The sequence below is a fragment of the Opisthorchis viverrini genome (assembly GCF_000715545.1).
Source record: "Opisthorchis viverrini unplaced genomic scaffold opera_v5_186, whole genome shotgun sequence".
NCBI classification, from domain to species: Eukaryota; Metazoa; Platyhelminthes; class Trematoda; order Opisthorchiida; family Opisthorchiidae; genus Opisthorchis; species Opisthorchis viverrini.
In genome coordinates this window covers 340,502-360,836 of record NW_008751844.1, presented here as the reverse complement: position 1 = coordinate 360,836, position 20,335 = coordinate 340,502, and the positions used below count along the sequence as shown (strand labels likewise).

General features: G+C 43.7%; 1 protein-coding gene across 1 annotated transcript in view; it reads left to right on the top strand.

The window, feature by feature from the left end:
- T265_07810 (hypothetical protein) overlaps window positions 1-15,309 on the top strand; it is a gene marked incomplete at both ends in the record, with an annotated part of 73,649 nt that extends 58,340 nt beyond the window's left edge. The window contains 4 exons of the mRNA XM_009173439.1: window positions 2,202-2,375; window positions 10,329-10,446; window positions 10,844-10,977; window positions 14,777-15,309. Of these exons, the coding sequence (XP_009171703.1) occupies window positions 2,202-2,375; window positions 10,329-10,446; window positions 10,844-10,977; window positions 14,777-14,962 (612 nt within the window). The remainder of the gene's footprint in view (window positions 1-2,201; window positions 2,376-10,328; window positions 10,447-10,843; window positions 10,978-14,776) is intronic.
- Window positions 15,310-20,335: the final 5,026 nt, after the last annotated feature.

The following is a 20,335-nucleotide window of genomic DNA, read 5'->3' as shown; positions in this document are numbered from 1 at the left end:
ATTGAGTTGGTTTCCAGGCGAGTCTCTCGGAAGACCAAATTAGTTTGCAAATGAGTGCATATTCGCTCATTTCGTACAATGTGATTCCAAGCAGAACATAAGGTTGACGGAAACTCGGGGACTGCGCCTACCTGATGAGCCCCAAGAAGGGCAAAACCGGCCGTGGGCTGTCGAGGCGTTTTCAGCAACCTTATGAGTAGTGCATTGCAATCCTGAATGCTTTTTTCTAAAATTGGCCGGTTGATCGCTTGTGGTCCATTAACTGACTGTCACACTACGATCTTGACCAGTCGCCGTTCTTTGGAGAGATGAAGTCACTTGCAATGAGACCAATGGTCAGAACTTCATGCCGTTCTGCCGCGGAAGGCTACGACCATTTCTTCTCGAGGCTTCCCCTGTGACAAGTGATAAAAACACCTTTCAATGAACGAAATCTCACATGCGGCTTAAGAGCAATGCATAAAATTTAAAGCGGTATGGTGGAGTGAAATAATAACTCTTTGTAACGGAGATTTCGCCCTGTAAGTGGAGCAAACCCAGGCTGAAAAACCGAGAAGTGCTGTTGAAAATCCTCAAATCTCCTCACGCTCCCAGAAGACCATAAGTAGCTCATCCGATGAATGAAACCTCCGTCTGAGAAGTCACCACTCGAGGGGCCAGTCATCGCCTCTGACAACGTGATGTGGATTCCGTGATGGTTGAGGTTTCGAAACCTGAAACAGCTGCCCTTGGCTTTGAATCGTAGATTAGTTTCACTTACAGCAGAAAATCCCCGCTAAAGTGTCCAACGTCTCCTCATACTACTAACAGTAACTCTTTGTAATTTAGATGAACACATGTTCGTATTCAAACTTTAAAAAACAACACCATAGAATTTTAAGGAGATTTTGAAGCGAACGTGATTGAACCTTCCCCATTTTGCGTAATCTTGTCCCTGGGGATTGATTTGAACATGTTCTTTTTGAAAGACTAAACTGATTTCTACCGGACCATTACTTACTGTTCTGGACTAACTCAGTCCACCATCTTTCCAAATAACATCAAGTTACATTCTAGTTGTCACTGTTCTTTCCCACGTTAGATCTTTGCTCTAGAACTATTGTGACATATTCTGTCTTGTAAACGGTAAAAGCGCATTTTCGATTTCCACCACTCCCTCTAGTTTGTACGTGCTGTCTGCTTCAAGTGTATAACTGCAAACTGTTTCTGCGACGAGCACAGTAGGGAATTTCGGAAGTTTTCCGGTATTTCGCTACTGGATGCGAAAGGAGGGAGCAAAAAGGTTGAGAAAATGCCGCACGTGCTGTCATATAATTGGATTTTAGAGGAATCTCGTCCGATGCCAGAGAATTACTCGACCGTGAAGTCTCAGCATGTGTTTATTTCGCTTGAGTCTCAGAACATGTGTCTGTCACGTGATCGGTCTTCCTACGGAATCAAAAAATCAGGCCATCTATTGTTGCAAACAGTAGTTAAGGATTAAACAAATGGTTCATTGGCGCTCGTGTTGCTCTTGGTCTTGAACAGAACGGCTGAAGGTTCTGGTGATACCAGCTCAATCTGTGGGAAGGGGAAGAGGTCAAAGAGTTGAACTCCAGGTCTTTGGAGCTCACGCCTAGGACATTTGGTAATTTTTCAATAGCCATTTGACGAATGAACAAAACCTACTCTGAGAACTTGCGCTAGAGATAGTGTTTGTGTCCCCGGGGTATTTACATCCAGTGAAACGACTGACATAAAAACATAGGGTTGAAAGGGAACACCTAAGGAACTGGATGGATTCTGACGTTTTTTATTCAGGGAGTGTAAACAAGTAAACGTAAAAAGCACTATTGTCTGCGTGTCTTTCTTCCGCCCAGTAGTAAGGATCGTAACTATCGAGATGATGGTCAATTTTTAGACAAAACTATTTTCATCAGAAGGGTGGGTGGATTTACATCGAACCTCACTTGCTAAAAAACATTGACTGACCCCTGCATAGAAACTTTGCATGCAGCTGCAACGGACACAATTCAACATGGGAACACGGCTAAGTATTCTTCATTATAAATAATCCGCCATACTTGCCAAAACCTTACAGCTCTGTTCAAGACAAGACTTTGTTTGAAGACTCTTATTACCAGTTTCACTCGACAATCTGATGTATGCTAATTTAGTCAACTTTAAATCGATGAAACCTTTTTTTCAAAATTTTTATTCAGGTTCCCTATGCGGAAGTCGCCGGCAAGACACTGGTCATGATGGTTTACGATTTTGATCGTTTTTCCAAACATGATCAAATTGGTCAGATCAAAGTCCCACTCGGATCGATCGACTTGTGCAATGTGCTGGAAGAGTGGCGTGACTTAAGTCCACCGGAATCGGAAGGAGATAAAGTGAGCGATACTCATGTTTTGGATTGTGTGAAAAGCTCCTGTAAGCTGACCGTGGTTAACTACACTGTGAAGACAAAAGCCTGGAATTTTCATAGTGTGTACGGAATTTTGTTTTTTTTTAGAATATGCATATCAATGAACTCCTTGCACCCCAGAAGACAAGCTATGCGAACCGGTGTTACGGGAATAGGTCAGCTGACATGTGGAAAGAATCATTCTGGTTCGAAACAAGGGGCATTCAACTAACTCCGTGCACTATGGGTACAAAACGTCGGTAAAACCACCGTGAAATGAAGGCACCTCAGATAGAACACCAGTATCGTTACCTAACCCATAACCCATAAAGTACCCGCAAAATCGCGAATAAAGCTCACTTGCACGAAAGCGAACAAACTAATACCCTCCAACAGTATGTGAATAACGCGTGTCATAACATCCTCAGTCCACATCAAGCCTATTATTGGTGATAACAAGGTAACAGCTGTTTGCCAAATTCAGCAGCGATTTTATCTACAGAAAACTCCTGATGGTTTGTTTTCGATCATAAGTCCAATAACATCCAGCTCTCCTGCATACTTGGCTGATACTCAAAAGCGCCTTATCAAACAACGTGATCTAAACTTGCTTCGTTCGAATCAGCTCAAAACCTCACTCATATAAACGGGTTTTACCGCACGAAAACTAATCTGACTTGGAAGGTTTGCTACATAATCGAAAAAGAAATTTCTCTGAGAGAAAAAAGGCACGTTTGTCAGTCAATAAACTATGAAGGCAACGTAACATGAAAGAAGGAAACCCGTTGACCTGGCATCTGTTTAGAAGTTCAAATGGTACCACAGTCTTGCTGTCTGGAAGCAAAGCACTACTCATAACGTTGATGAAAGCTATTCGACTTATCATGTTTGTCAACATTTTGAGTTCTAACAATACGCTTTGTATTACAACTGAACTCATATTCATCTATACTTGTTGGGGAAGTCAACCACGCGAAATGACAGTAAGTAACCGGTGTCTGATTGTTGAGAATTTCTCCACAAAGTCATTCGAGGTATCCAGGCGGAATAGGGTTGGTTTGTTGGCACTTTTCAGCGCCTCTCTCCTCTTAGGAGGGAACACAGACTATTTTCATAAAGGAAACTACTCACAAGGTTGCTGAAAACCGTTTGACAGCCCACGACCGGTTTCGCCCTTCTTGGGGCTCATCAGGTAGGCCCAGTCCCCGGGTTCCCCTCCACCTTATGACCTACTTGGACCCGAATTGGACTGTTTTCGAGAAATACACTCATTTGCAAATCAATTTGGAACACAGACTATTTTATCGTCACATTTTTTCTTGATTCTCGATAACTCCCGTTCAATGGAGATTTTGTCACGTCAGTGAAGCCAACGTTTGCTGAAAAGCAGAGGAGCGTTGCGCAGCTGTTTCATCCTTATTGAAAATCATCGGCAGTGCGTACGTCACGAAATTCAGAGAACTTGCAATAAGAATGAAACAGAGGTGCGACGCTACTAGGCTTTGTGGAGCCCATTGTCTTTAACGCCAGGACGAAATCTCAATTGGAAATTACCTCACACTAATATCAGTCAGATTCATGAATGCTACTTAAAGCCAGCGAGCCGCAAAGAACTAGAATCCCTGGGCCACCTAGTCAAATGAGATCCTTTCCTTCCTGTTGTGTAAAGTTCCGTATTCCATCTTGGTCGTACTGGTCACCGAATTTAATACTGTCAAATAACGCGTGTGTGCAAAGCGAACGTCGTACGGCTAACCACAGTGGTAACGAAAAGTGTTTTAAACTGGGTGTGGAATTGCTTGAACTACTTCACTTTATCGATTTTTTTCGTCTTACTTTCTCAGTTTAACATGCTATGCATGTGCGTCACGGAGACCGTTATGGCTCTGTCTCTTGACATGGAACCTTCAGAGGTCAACCACAACAAAAACATCTATTTGATGTGATCCAGCCGGCCTTGAATTAGCCCCAATCACGGTCAGCCACCGTTATGCTCTGTGAGGTGAACTATTGACTCACCCTTAAAGACTTCACACAGGTGGGGTTCAAGTCAAAATAGTTGCCTCCGTTTGTTGGGTCAGTCCAACTTATGTGTCTCGGTTTTCCAAGTGTCATAAAATAGTTAGATGCAAGCGACTCTTATCGCAACCAATCTGTCGTAGGAGGATAGCGATGCTTTGAAAACTGGGGCTTTGTCCCGGGTAGAGGAATGATCGTTCAACAGAATGGGAACTTGTGAATTCGTCATGAGAAGCGGAGTGATATTCTACCATATGTATCTCGGTTCCTACATTTCACCACTGGTCCCACCATTTGCATACCCTCCCCGGAAATAAGGTCGGTATTTCGACAGGGACAGAGGGTCCTGCTCATGATGTCATCACCGTCGACACACGCTCTATCCATTCTAAGTCAGCCACACTCATTCGGTAGGTGTTTGCTCATTCGTATTTTAAAACCTTTCAGTATGTGTAGCGTACACAAACCTTGTCAGACTTACTGCGCCCAACTGGATGTCCAAGTATGCTGCCATTACGCTTGGTTGGGTTAGCAAAACTACCAGTCTAAACAATGCAACAAGTTTAAAATTGAGGGCGTACAGAATTTGTAAGCCAACTGCCTCGGTCCATCGATTAATCAAACCAAGCGATTCGTTGATGATTAATTGGCCCGTCCACGCCCGCCCGTTTTCTGTACCAGTTGGACCAGATGGCTTGGTTCCGGCGAATTTTCTAGGTTCTGCTGCCGGCTGACACGCTGACGTTCAACGGTGCGCTTTTGAATTTGTTTAGGCGAGTCACGAGTTCCTGCCAACTCCCAATCATCCAAAACTGATTGGCATTAGTTCCACGGTAAAATTGACTAACGTGGTTGGTTAATCAACCAAGCCACGGTATAAAATGAATATTCCACAGCTGAATTCTCATCGGTTTCGCTCGTTTGATGAAACTATTAAAGGCAAAACAGGCATCCTTTAGCAAGCAAATCCTCTCTGCGGATTTCGAAGCTGATGCAAAGTCTATCCAATAAGGAAAACATTACGAGTATACAGAAGTCAGCGCTGTTTGTTCGGATTCTGGAACACAGTCAGGGAGCATGCAGACGTGGGAAAACTCGAAGCAGATTTACTGGAATCATTGAAAATTCTCCCATTCAAACGAAGCCCTCTGAAATAAGAGTTTTAACTACATAGGACACCTACATTACCCTTTCTGGACTGTTTAACACATGAGATTGGTGGGAAAGTAAAAACTACTACCTATCAGAAACCGACAGACACGGGAACCGTCCTTAGCTACTCATCAGCACACCCAAAGCCCGTGTACGCCATCGATGTTTCGTGCATCAGCACACCCAAAGCCCGTGTACGCCATTACTGTCTCATCGATGTTTCGTGCAATCAGAGCGCTGCGCACAGCAGAGATCGATTGAACAGCAGCTCAGATCGAGATTGCCAACAGACTTAAAGAAATAGGATACCCAGTGAGTTTGATTAAGCGTCAACTAATGAAGATATTGGCTCCAGCATCTAGACCCAGTAAGGAATAAATTGGCACAGCAGCCATTCCACATAAAGCAGGAACATCGGAGGTTATTCGAAGACTGTTTAAACAGCCAAAGTTTGAGTAGCTTTTCAGAAGGGAAAAACGCGACACTCAGTTTTGGTGCAATTGAAAGATTCCTTGCCGGTTGAAAGGACTGGGGACTGCGCGTATAAAATTAACTGCAACGATTTCACTAAGGTTTACATAAGACAAACTGCCAGGGAATTGAACACCTGAATTGGTATGCACAAAAGAAGGAATAACAAACCACCAAGGAATGCAGGAGAATATCAAACTCTGGTCAAAGACTCAGCGATGACGGTATATGCCTTCGACACGGGACATAGAATGGACCTGGGGAATGTGGAAGTTTTAACATGGGGACTGCGATTCACATCACAGCGGCTGATAGCCGAGGCGGTAGAAATTACTAAGTATCACACCATGAATAGATTTGAGGGTGTGGAACTGGAGAGTGTATGGAAAGCGGTCTTAGATAAGCCGAGTTGACACGTGACTGTGTGGTTGTCAATCCACGTTGAATCATTAGCGAAAACCGGGGGGTGGGGGTGGAAATCCCAACTCAACCAAAGGTCACAGCATCCCTCTTACACAATTATCTTAGCACTACCTCATCCACACAGACGGACAGAAAGTTCAAAGGACGTTCAAGAGGGACCATGAAATGGACCGAACCAGAAGAACTAGACCCTAGGCTGGACCCAAACACGTGTAGGTTGCTCCTTCGACCCAACACTTGTTCAACCACGCTAACACACAAAAGTCCCTCAGGCAACACCCAACAGAGAACTAGCTTGACTTAACTGATTGGTTCTCCTTCCTCCTTAAATCTCGACGAACCTCGGAACCTGGTCACTTGGTCTGACGAAACTTCTGTGTCGAAAGCGAAACGTTGCCCAGCAATAAATCTACCGATGACTACCGATGACTACTCAATCGGGTCCAAGTATTTTTCACCTGATTGAGGAAACCCACTTATTTGGTAAAGTGTGGATTCATACTACTTTGACTTGGTTACAAAAGTTGTGGGAGAGTTAATGCATCAGCTCCATAAATGGACGTCTACAAGCTTTTATTGTCATCGGAACTAATGAACTTACTCACACCAATGAGAGTTGACCAGTTGAGACTTTTCAATCAGTCCGATCGAACGATCATGATTACTCACACCAGAACCGAAAGCTTTTACGATTCGTGATGTCCTCGAATATACTGCTCCGTCACTTTTCGACAGTCGGTCAGCACTACCGTCACATGAGTGGGGCTTGAGGGCACCGGTTCGGGTAATACACACTGACCGTCCGTCATTCGTATCCCACGTGTTGAAGGTTCTACTACTTTGATGGACTCAGATGTATGCATTGCGACGAACTGGTAATAATCGATGAAATGGAGCTGCACATAGTCCAGATGGTTATTAGATTGTTAGCTTAGCTGGGGTGGGGTGGGGGCGAAGGCACATTGGGAATGCACAGTGGGTTGATTTTGACGGTTATGCGTGTGCCACTATGGTGTTTTCCCATCCATAGTGGCCTTGAATTATGATGGATAGGATCTCTTGCTGTTGCCTTGTATTCGGAGTGAACGGAGTTCACAACATCATATTTGCCGAAAAGTTTGATTCTCACATGTCTCTCAAATGAAAGAAGAACATATCAGATGAGAGATTCTTCTGGGTTCTGGATGAGTTTCCCATTAAAGCCAAATTGGTATTCACCGATCGAATACTTGAATTAGCCATCTCCAATATCTGCTACACCGCTGCTTATTTACGATGAGCAGTGAAGCACGGCCAATGTGAGTTTATCGTCAAAGTGACCGATCCGGAAGTCTTATGTTCGAGGTCACTTGGCAATGTAAAATTTTTAGAGAAGCCAACTCACCTAATCTCAACAAAGACTACAATACATGTTCCCGGAGGCCATTGCCCTGCAACAGGGACCAAGACGTGAAACTTGCGCAAGGGCTAGTCTAACTAGTGGATTACCACTCTAGGCGAATCCCAAACGACTACAAATGCTCCAGGGACAAACCAGACTATGTCACCCTTATGGTACCGGTCCCTCCGGCGCATAAGAGACATGAACAAATCGATTAACCCAACGTCATCAGATGCAGCATCTCACCAGAATGGAGCACACCGGAAATCCTTTTGAGCTCTTGGGTTTCGAAAAAGTCGTTTTCAGGGATTTCAAAGTCGAGAACTATATCTGACAACTGACCCCATCTGAAACAGCCAAGCTCAGTTTTTGACAGAGTGCGCCTGTTTACAACTTAACTTGCTGTTACAGAAACACCCATCTGGATCTCCCGTATAAGGGCTACCTCGTTCACCAACTACTCTCATTTGCACGCTAATCTGGTTTCACCAGGAGACTCTACTGAATCCAGCTAAATGTTTTTGTCTCTGGTTGTAGTCCGCAACCTTATGAGTATGATATTCGACACAGCAAAACTACTTATTTTGCTTACTTAAGTTGAAGTTAAGTGTTCCTCGCTTCCCGTGTACAGTTTGACTTTCAAGTGGAGGGTTGTATCTGCTGTAAGAGCTTCCAGAAGAGCGAAACCGTTCGTGATCTGTCAGAGGGTCTTCAGCAACCTTGCAAATGGTGTGTTGTGTCAGGCTCCAACAATTTTTGCCTGACCTTTCCTCATCAGCAGTGGACATTTGAACTGCTTCCAGAAATTATCTTTTCAAAAAAGAGACCATGTTTAGCGAATATACACTCATTTGCAAACGAATTTGGTTTTGCGAGAGACTCACCTGGAACCCAGCTGAATCTCTCTTTTGTGATGTTCTCAGGCAACTGAATGTGCTGCACCAGGCCGCCTCATGTTTCAGTCGCTACGATATTCGAGATATCGCGATACATGTATATCTTTGTAATGTACTACTCATAAGGTTGCTGGAAATCCGTCGACAGCCCACGACCGGTTCCAGGTGAGTCCAGCGAAAAAACCAAACTAGTTTGCAAATGAGTGTATATTGGCTAACTTCGTGCAATTTGGTTTCAAATAGAACATAAGGTAGACGGAAATCCGGGGACTGCGCCTACCTGATGAGCCCCCAAAAGGGCGAAACCGGTCGTGGGCTGTCGATGGATTTTCAGCAACCTTATGATTAGTACATTACACAGAGACCAAGTTTGTTCGTCTCTCCTAGATGAGATCGCTGAGGTCGATATCTGGCTAGGTTAATTGGGATAATTTCACTTGGTGCATGGTAACCAAGCTCTACTATTCGGCCACTAGGCAAAATCCGCTATGCCTCCTATGGTTGTTTACTGTTTATGCATGCTACACCCCCTTTTCAAGGAATCTCTCACACCGAGATGAAATTTCCATCAATGTTTGATAAAACGTTGGTTGCAGAATATCGATATTGTAGACGACCGAATATAGCGTTGTTTCAATCTCACATCCAACAGTGATTCATCGTCCACTAGAGTTCACTGTTTTTACCAAACCTTTCGTTTTAAACTATGTCCAACTAATTTTACCCCTTGTAGCCCATGGAATTTTGACTTGTAAGTTTCGAGAGTGACTGTGCTTGTCTCAGAGATTTTCGGTCGCTTTTTCTTTTTCTTATTGGCTTCAAAATGCAAAATGTGGCCCAAATTCGAGCAGCATACGCTTGGGTACAGATTCACGAGTAGGCGTCCTGAAATCCCTCCTATCCTAAATTCTTCCCACGATACGCTGACACAAAAAACGTTGTTATGTTACGGACGTTTCGGTTACACTGTTCCGAAGAACGTGCGCAATAATCCTATTGTGTTGTACTTCCGGTATGTCTCACAACTTCTCCAACCCGTGTGAAACTCTAAAAGCATTCAAGCGGACAGATAGCCGCAACTGTTGCGGAGAAAATTACTGAGGATGTCTACAGATTAGACACAAATTCGTTTTTTCTACTGTTTGTGATGCCAGAGCGAGATATTATGAGTAGCAAGTGCTTATTTCCTTGAATCCCCCGGGAAAGAACTGGCCGAAGAATCCACATTTCGGCGAAGATGTTTTGAACTATTAGCCGCTTCGTGAAACTATCGGGTTTAAAATGGCGAATGAAAAAGGCCTTCAAATGAGGAGTTGTTAATTGGCAAACAAACTAAGCAATTAGAAGGTATCCGACGCGAAAGAAAAAGCTTGGTTTGTACACAGCTTTAAAAAAATCAACGACCTCAACCGTTTTCCTGAAGTCGCTCGAAAATTTAACATTGAGGTACAAACTCTGTGACATGGTTCAGTAATTTCCAAACCATCCTTCCATCAGATGAAGAGGCAGGGCTTAAAACTAGTCGACTGAATACTATTTGCACATTTTATCAGTAGTATATGCAATCATACGGGTGTCCTTTGTGTTTGTTTCACAGGAGAACCGTCTAGGCGACATCTGTTTCTCCCTGCGCTATGTACCAACGTCAGGTCGCCTGAATGTGAACATCCTGGAGGCAAAGAACTTGAAAAAGATGGATGTTGGTGGTCTTTCTGGTGAGTAAAATTGGACGGTAGTCTCAGTTTTTATTTGCATGTGAATTAGTGGAGACTTATTGATAATTCACCTTTTCAGTTATTAGAGTACCTGACAGGGGTCCACATAATTAGTTCGTGGTTATGGTGTCGACGATGGCGTGCGCGCAGTGGTGATGTCTCGTCGATTGGTGACGAAATGTTTACAAGCTAATTGCCAAGCTCATCGAACTGACTGACGCCCATATGATCAACAACCAAGAAACCCCCCTGAGCTGTCAGTAGTTAGACATATTACGAACAGTCTTGTCCCGTGTCCACGGAGGAACTCTTTAAAAAAACACCAAATGATAGGGACTGTCTAATTTCTACTTCCTGCTATTTTCCGCTCAAACGGGACCCACTTTTCCCTCCACAGATCCATATGTAAAAATCTCTCTGATGATCGGTGCAAAACGGGTGAAGAAGAAGAAAACCACGATAAAGAAGTACACGTTGAATCCGTACTACAATGAATCCTTTGCATTCGACGTGCCCTTTGACCTCATCCAGGTTAGTTGAGTTTGTCCCAGTTTGTAGCCGAATAAACCTGACACCTTCAACAGATTTCTCCTAGTGCGTTTTGTATTTTTATACAAAAATTATGCGGTTCAGACATTTATGATAATTGGGTGCAATCGATTGCTTAGAAGTGTACTGTAATCAATCAGAAGAAACGCCCTGTCGATGGAAAATCTTGACCCAAAGGAAATATTTCGGCCGGCCGTCGCAAACGCGTGATTGATGGTAGTAAACAGATGTGTGGCCAATAAACTCAAGTATCTTTGAGAGAAAATCACATGACTGTTGGTGATTCACCACAACCGCCTAGACTATTGATCTATCGGATGACGAGTGGTCACGTGCAGGCATTCATGCATACGAGACTAACATAGTCTGGAAAATTAATTCGGCATGCACGAGTATGGGGTGGTGTGGCAGAATCTGAATATACTAGAGACAGCAAGTTGTGTAATCAATCAGAAGAAACGCCCTGTCGATGGAAAAGTCTTGACCCAAGGAAATATTTCGGCCGGCCGTCGCAAACGCGTGATTGATGGTAGTAAACAGATGTGTGGCCAATAAACTCAAGTATCTTTGAGAGAAAATCACATGACTGTTGGTGATTCACCACAACCGCCTAGACTATTGATCTATCGGATGACGAGTGGTCACGTGCAGGCATTCATGCATACGAGACTAACATAGTCTGGAAAATTAATTCGGCATGCACGAGTATGGGGTGGTGTGGCAGAATCTGAATATACTAGAGACAGCAAGTTGAAGCTGTCGAACTAAAAATCAGCTAATGAGATCCTGAGCAAAGCTGTAAGTAAAACCAGCATGTTAGTTGAAAGTAATATATAAAATCAACCGTTCTAAAGAGTTACTAGTGCCCTGCAGCCGCTTCGTTCTTTTATCACCTTTTACCTTACCTGGCCAATCAGTTAGCTGGCTTAATATGGACTACTGCTATTGGCAATTACTTTTCATACCCAATCGATTTTGTAGTTGTTTTTGTATGCTTATTCAGGAGTGCTGCTTCTAGACTCCCAGTCAGAGCGAGTCACTACACTGGTGCCAATGTGTGGCGCAACAGTGGATGTTCAATACGCCTGGCTGGTAATGACCACTCATCGTTCAGTGTATCAGTGATTCAAATGGATCAATCCTGGTCACGTGACGGTACCATTGACATGACCACATCAACTGAACGATACAAAATCCAGAAACAGCATGTGGGTTTCTGAAACGGACAACCCACGAAGTAGCGTTAAGTTCTCCGATTACTTCGAACGTGTTGTTATTTTCGAGGTAGCAGGCTAAGTTTGTAGCAAGCGTAGAATATCTGACTAAGTAAAATGACCCATGCTGTTATTTTCAAATACGAGGGGGAGTTAGAAACTAAAAAACGGGTGCAAAATAATTAATAAACTATCGCTTTTAATAATTAGTTACTTCCAGCCGAAAGATGTAAAATAACTTGTCCTTCAGCTTTCGTCATTTGCCAGATATTCTGTTGGTATTCATTCCAGCCGATACATAAGGAAATCGTGTAAGTGACTCAGAGATAAACGCGGTTCATTCAAGGTGCAGTTGCTACCATACTGAACGGACGATTGTGTGGGAACAGAGGAAATGAACAAGTCATTCATTTAGGCGAAGCCAGGGATCATGCGAGGGAATAGAGGAAATTCATTAAGAAGAATTAGCTTGTTACCTGGCCCTTGCCCAACAAAAGGTGTGAAAACATGAAATTTCGGTGAGGAGAGAGTCGAGCCACCAATCACTCTTATCAGAGCAGTGCATATTCTTGGCAGTACCGGGATATGAACTACGGGAATCTAACATGCGAGGAGTACAGCAAATCCAAAGTTGTCCAGCAGGTTTCAAGCGTCTGTGGCGCTACCTGATTGAGAAATCTTGACAGGTGGGTCAGTCGATCGACAATACAGATCGACCTTCAAGGGGTAGGACAAACTAATCACATTGCTCAAACGTGAACACTATCGCCTGATCAGATTCAACTGCGTCCAGCGTGCATCGGTAACACGCTCTTCTGATTTGTGGGTTGTAAACTTCGGCATGACCAAGAACATGCAGTGCTAATGAGTTTTGCTGGTCTTCGGTTTTTCTCCCTTTGATGTGGACTCGCCAGATTGCGCCAGGTCGGAAAGAGAACCCTTCAAACTGAGAACCCCGCATCTACCTACAACTTCTATCCATTTTACAAAAGGACTGTGTCAGAACTTTCATTCAACTGAGTGGGCGAATTTTCACTGGCATTGCACTTGCTTATATTGCCTTGGACCCAGGGCGAGTCCGGAAATGGGTAGTTACACATAGTGCCTTCGAAAAAAGTTAGTTCCTCATTGTTGATTAACATCAGTGTCGTACACACCAAATCATCTGCATGATGGCTTGAAACTGACGTGGACCAATACGGACCAATCAGGTTCCCGAAAGAATGACCGTTTCCTAATGGAAATGTTCGTAACTAGTCTGGAAAACCATAGAAACTATAGAAAACAGGAAAACTAGAAAACCACGGGTGACCACATTTAAGAAGTCGAAATACGGTACTCATCCTGGTGATGAGAGGTCACCTCTGGTGAAGGCTGGATTTTCAGTAGATCCGTGTGGTCTCCATCTCTGGGGATCACAGTACTTTGAAAAATGCTAATGGCTTTACCCACCCAACTATTCCGTATACATCAGCTCCTTTATCACTGTTTCAATAAGTCCAAGAGATCGCCTCCAACATTTGTTCAGACTTTCTTGGTTCTGTGATGTGAAATGTGGCTCATGACACCGTGGCTTGGAGGCAACTTAGTTGGAACAGTGAACTTGCCTTCGGAGTCGCAATTCCATGAACCTATTTGTTTCCGTAAGCAGCTCTATCTGAGCAGTGTTGAACGAAGTTGAAGCTCAGAAATGACGGAAGAAAGTTTCTTCGATTTCTGTTCTTCCCAAACGTAGTAAGGTGCATGGTACACCAGATTTAGTTCTGGAATACCATTTGGTTTATTGCTCTCAAACAGGAAAAAATCAGTGACGACCGACGAGTAGTGGAGGTCTGCAAACTGTCTGAGCCGCTTTGGATTTGTTTCAGACAAACGTCGGTAGAGTGCTGCTCATTGTAGTGTCAAACCGAAAGACAAGCGAGAGAGGCAAGTGGGAACCAATTCTGTCAGTCTACTGAAGGGGATTACAACAGGTTCCACAATCGTTTCTACATCAGACCAGCGGGTGGAAGATCAAATTGTCTGCTACCGCTTTTGAAAAAGCACGAAATGGGGTTCATTCTGAATGGTATATGAGTACGGAAGTCCTGCTTGCAAAATATTCGATTCCCGCGGCTGGTTTTCAATAAGGTTATCACGAGTACAAGGTTTCACGCTGTTATCCAACGAAACACAGACTTCTGGTCTTATGTAGGAAAGCGCTGCATAAAAATAGGTTTCAAAGCACTCGCTCAGTGTGAAACGTAAAGGTAATTACAAACTGCTGTCCGGATAAATGAGAGGTTTAGATACTTGGTGACCAGATCGAGACTTGTGCTACAAACACACTAGCGTAACTCTCTGCCTACTCATACCTGGGCTTTGTGTTTGACCTTCGTAGTTCCCTCGATCTCTCAGGATTGATGAACAGAAATGGTCAAGTAATTATTCATTTATGATCATCGCTAAATCAAATCCAACTTACAAGCAGATTGTGACCGGTCGTTTCATTATCAATGTAATAAGCAAACATTCTTCCGTTTGAACTCACTATCGCCTCATAAAGTCATTTTCTGCTTCCTTTTCAGAAAGTACACCTCATTATCACCGTGGTCGATTATGATCGTATAGGAACCTCTGAACCAATAGGACGAGTGGTACTTGGGTGCAATGCCACCGGTGCAGCACTGCGCCACTGGTCGGATATGTTGAGCAACCCGCGGCGCCCGATTGCCCAGTGGCACACGTTGCAAGAAATGCCAGAGAAAAGTTGATCCACCAACATGCTGTCGGTACAGGTTTCACGCATTCACGTGTTATTATGAAACTGCTATCACTGCTCTCCACTCCTAATTAACCTTCTCCTAATGTGATCGGAATTTCGCTTTTGTCCAAACTATTATCATGCCCTGCTTTATCATGACAGATTTTGATTTAAAACTCCTTCGTCTCGCCCGGTCACCCCTTTTTTGTGTATGTGTGTGTATGCATTACCAAACTGCACAAACATTAACTATTCAAACTTTTGTTCGTCCGCTCCTCCTCCCTCAACATGAGTGGATTTGTGAAGCTTTCGATGTTATTATGCTCTCACTTCATATCCACTGCTCTGCATCCTTTGCATACCAGATGAATTCTTGTTGAACAACAATCGTGACTCGCTGGGCACCAACCGGTGCATGGGCTACGATACTATGGCAACCGAAGGATAGATAGATATATTCATGTATTCTGGTGCCGTCAGAGATGTCCGTATGGGGATCAACAAGTCACGCATCACTTTTGTCTGTGGTATTGATCAGAACCAGCAGATATGAAGCGTCTGCGACAAAGCGTATCACATCGAAAGACAAGTTACAAGGTGACAACTTGTGTTTAGATAGTAGGCATGAGTTTCGAAATACTTCTAGATTTTACTGCTCCCAGCATAGCAGACCAATGTCGAGACTGGAAAAATCGAAAACACCCCTCCAGAGTCTGCCGCCCTTAGTTGTTCAGAGATGATCCGAAGTCTGAAAGGTGCTCTACTCTATCAATGATCTCCTGCAACTTCCTTGAAGTTGTTCCTTCCCGGACAGAATGTGTACCTTTTGTAAGGCATACACTGAGTATGGTGAATCCAAGTCACTTTGGGCCGTCACCTGGCGTTGCAGAAGCAACGTTACGAGGACTGATTACCACACTGGGTTTGAAGTTAAAAAGACCGAGTATTTAGGTTAATTAGTTTTTGCTTTCAAGAGTCTGTTAAATTCGTGCTGAAAAATTTGTTTCCTTTGATGCCCTTTACCTAAGCTTCAAACCTGATAGTGATCCGGTGTGTCACTCAGGCACCACAAAGCTCCACAAGTGTAGGTCTCAGCTGAATTTGAGTAGTTGAATAGGCGACCATTTGCCACGGTCGCTTTCGAGGCTGGCTGCTTTCTTGCAACGAAAGCGTTCAAGAAAACGCATTGGTTAGAAAGCGAGCTGTTCAGGTCACTCACAATGTGGAGGCCAAGTGAATGATATTCTGTGTAGGGGGAATCAGACTGTTGTTGAGTTTTAAGAAGTTGGACTTGGTAAATTTTAATGTGACTGCATCATACCGTGTTTTTAAGCTCTAAGTGGAAATGAGTGATAGCCTACGGTTGCCAGAGTGGTGGACACTTTTCAGTGGCTGCAGTAGAAGCTTATAAAAATTTTTTTTTTTGTGGGTGGTTCCATGATCTGTAGTGTTCACATTCCCATTGCTATCGTTTGAACACTCGTCCTTCTGTCCTTGCATAATTATTCCGAGTGAATCCACACCAAAGAAGGGAAGCACTCGACTGGAACTTCACTCTTATCAAAGCTCATCAGCAGTGCTCATCCTTGGCCATGCCGAGGCTTGAACTCCGCATTTCGGACATGCCAGGTGGGAGGGTTACCAATAGTCCACCAGCGCACGCTGGAAGCATCTGAATTTTGTGTCTGAACATGTTTGCGCTTGACTGAGGCGAGCGGTAAGCCTGATGTCTCGAAAGGCGACCCAGTAACATACCTTGGTTTTGTCGATCTACTGGTCTGCCTATCAAGAGCTCCCAGTCAGGCAGCGCCACAACGCTTGAAACCTGCTGGACAGCTTCTGATTGTGTTGTGGGTCACAAGCATATGCACTAATAAGAGTGAAACTCGAGTCTAGTGCCTTCCTGCTTTGGTATGGACTCATCAGAATAATTACGTCAGGACAAGTTAATGACTGTTCAAAACTTATATGATAAACTTTGGCTGTATATGTACGCTCAAACCAACTTCCACAAGATCTCTACCCCTGTGTTAGGATCTGAAAACACTGGCAACTCAAATTTCCTCAGTGTTCTCAAAAAATGTAATTTATGATTATACCATGTCCCGCCACCATGAAATGCATGCCAGCGGTTACTCCCGAAGTCTAAATGATGGCGTGAAATGGTACAGTCCTCCTTTGTGTTATTCGGGGTGCACTTTCATTATATGAATGATATTTGTGAAGAAAACTGATTATATTTCCTAAGAAAAACTACTCTGGAGACTCTTCGACACCCCACGAATGGTTTCACCCTTCTTTGGGCGCATCAAGTAAGCGCAGTTCCCGAGCTTCAGTCAATTTTATGTTCTACTATAACTCAAATTAGACTGACTTCGACAAAACTCGTTTGCAAATCAATTTGGTTTTCTAACAAATTCAAACGCACCGTTAACCTTGTGAAAACCATGATTTCTTTGCCCGGGCGTCATATTGCATCAGAGAAGAGGCAAATTTACTGGTACGGTACAACTCTCAAAAGACTAGAAGGTTCTTACTTATTGTGGAAATGTTGTCTCGTGTACAGCTCCAGCCTCGTTAACCGAGACCGCAGAACAGCATTTCGTGTAATTATCCAATCAGAATCGTGAGCATAGGTCACCAGGTGAACTGACTAACCTACATGGAATCAAAGGGGTCCCTGTGGGTAGTTCTGTGGACCAGCGGCTCCTTATCCACCGCAACTGATGGGACGTTCTCTTCACGTTACAGTCAGCTGGGCAAGATAACTGTTGATTCTTCGGATAGCTGAACTTCGGTCCATCGTAATGCTGCTTGGATTGAAAAGAAAACTAGGAACTGTGCCGCGCATAAAAGCAAACGTGATGGAAATAAGCACGGAAGCATTGCCTTGTAAAAGGAAGTAAATGGGCTGACCTGTCAAAATTGCATCCTTGGCGCCGACCATACACAGGAGTGGAATGATAAAGTCGATCCAGATTTGTCGTGTTATTTTATTCTGATTACCTGACCCAAGGTAGGTAGCATTCTCCAGAACGGTTGGAGAACTGCAACCGCAAGTCACATCGGAAACTGAAAAGACGAGATAGGTAGGTTAACTGACCTTCTACACCTGTATCACGTTTAGTCAAAAATGAGGACTGCACTTCATGGCACGTTATGAACAGGGAATTTTCATCTGAGGATTCTTCACTCAAGGGACGTTTCCACACGTGATCCACGTGGTTGAAGGATGAGTGGAGCAATGTCCAGTCTACTTGTGAGTTAATCACACCACTGAGCAGTGACTCGTAGCCGATCGGCTGGAGGTCACGCCGGAGTTACATGGGACGCGCACTACTAATGATTCTCAATAAGTGTTTCTCAACCAATCAGCTGAGATTGACTTTAGCAAAATACATTCATTTGCAAACGAATTTGGTTTTGCGAGAGACTCACCTGAAACCAAGCTGAATCTCTCGGTTTTGATGTTTCCAGGCAAATGAACGTGCTGCACCAGATCGCCTCATGTTTCAGTCGCTACGATATTCGAGATATCGCGATACACATATATTTTTGTAATGCACTACTCATAAGTCTGTCGAGGAGTTTTCAACAAACTTATGAGTAGTGCATTACAAATATAGATTGGCTTTACTTACAGGACGAGGATTTCGTTGAAGACTTTATAACCTGTTCGTAAATCATTCGAGTCAAATCTACATACGAGCTAGAATTCTCCTTATTCAAAAGCTGCTCGTGATGTGTGTCCCATTTAGTTTCTTCGGGATCAGAAAAATCAATGAATTATTCACCATTGCGAACATTTCTTCATTTCAGTTAGGACATTTTATTTCATTTAAACGGAACGCTTACTTTTGGAAACTATTCGGACGATTTTATACAGGTCGCTCAGCTAAGTCCTTTTTCTCCACTTTCTTCCGATGATTAAAGAAACCAATCCAAACAACTCATCGGTCTAATAATTGGTTAAAGGAGACTGAAGTCTGTATTACATCAGTAATGATCACGGTTGGGTCACTCAGTAGCCAAACTAGAGCGGAAGGCCCGTGGTTCGAACCCGGCCTCTGCATCTCGCCTTCCCCTGTCTCGGGTTGGGCAACCTGTTAGTACCACCGCACTCAAGCTTTCTTCAGATGGGAGCCTGGGGTCGAGAGGTTGTTACAGCTGCACGAAATAACTTTATTTGCAAACTGTCAACTGGAGATTTAATTGGATCTTAGTCAAGCCTCCTGTTTATGTCATTCTTCAAATGCCTATGTTTCCATCGGTTCGATGGTAGCTGACTGTCAAGGGGTTTTCAACAGTCTAATGGATACTATTCCGCCAAGAAAATACATGCATTGGACCCGAGTTTTACTTGTATTAGAGCTCATCAGCCGTGCACATCTTTGACCGTGTCGGGATTTCAACTCAGGATATCTGACATGCGATGCACGCTGGACCCACCTGAGTTATTGGATCTAATTAGGCAAGCGTGTTCACCCCCAAGTGCTATGATTGTTTTGCCCGACTCATCAGCTGACGCCATAACAACTATCCTGGTTGAATTGATCGATTGGCCAGTCTCTTCCCTGTCAGACAAGGTTACGAACGCTTGAAGTCTGTTGAACAGTTTTTATGCTAAACACATTCTGGCTTGTTCTTCCACGGATGCTGTTTTATCATTTCACAAGACAATTCCTCAAAGTAAAAGGACCCACTTTCGAAAGCACCACGATGCAATCGTTTTGAGTGATTTTGAGTATATTCCATTCGCTTCACTAACCCAAAAAAAAACTAACGGAAAAGGTGAAAACGGTCGCCAAAAATTCCGGATTACCAGTCATTCATTTACTGGTGCACAGATGAACTGAAATAATCCGAGGCCACGTCAGTCAATCACACATTGTTTACTGCCTATTTGGGTATTCCAAAGCAAACTGTGACAGGATATGTTTGAACAAACAAAACGGAATTGGCGCATTTGCAACGTGGTCGGTAGGGAACGAAATGGAAAAATGGTGGAGAGAAACAGGTTTATCGACCAAGGTGGGTGGTTTGTTTGGGAACGCAGCCTGCCACTAGGAGCGCAATAATGGTCCACAAATAGCAGCAGCAATGACGCGATCAGAGCGTTTCCGTTTTTCTTCTTAAATATGACGTTGAGCTATTCGCCAGTGGCCAGGACATATCGACCACAGTAATGACAACTAGAATGGATGTTATGGCACATTAAAGTTTTTGTACTCATCACGAGACACTGGCCTGACTTAAACGATGTGATCGAAGATGGATTCAGAATCTGATGACTGATCTATTTTCCTGATAAACATAAGTAACTAATTCAAAGTAGTTGAGCTAAGCTTGAGATAGCTAGGCGTTCACTGCAGTTCGTACACAA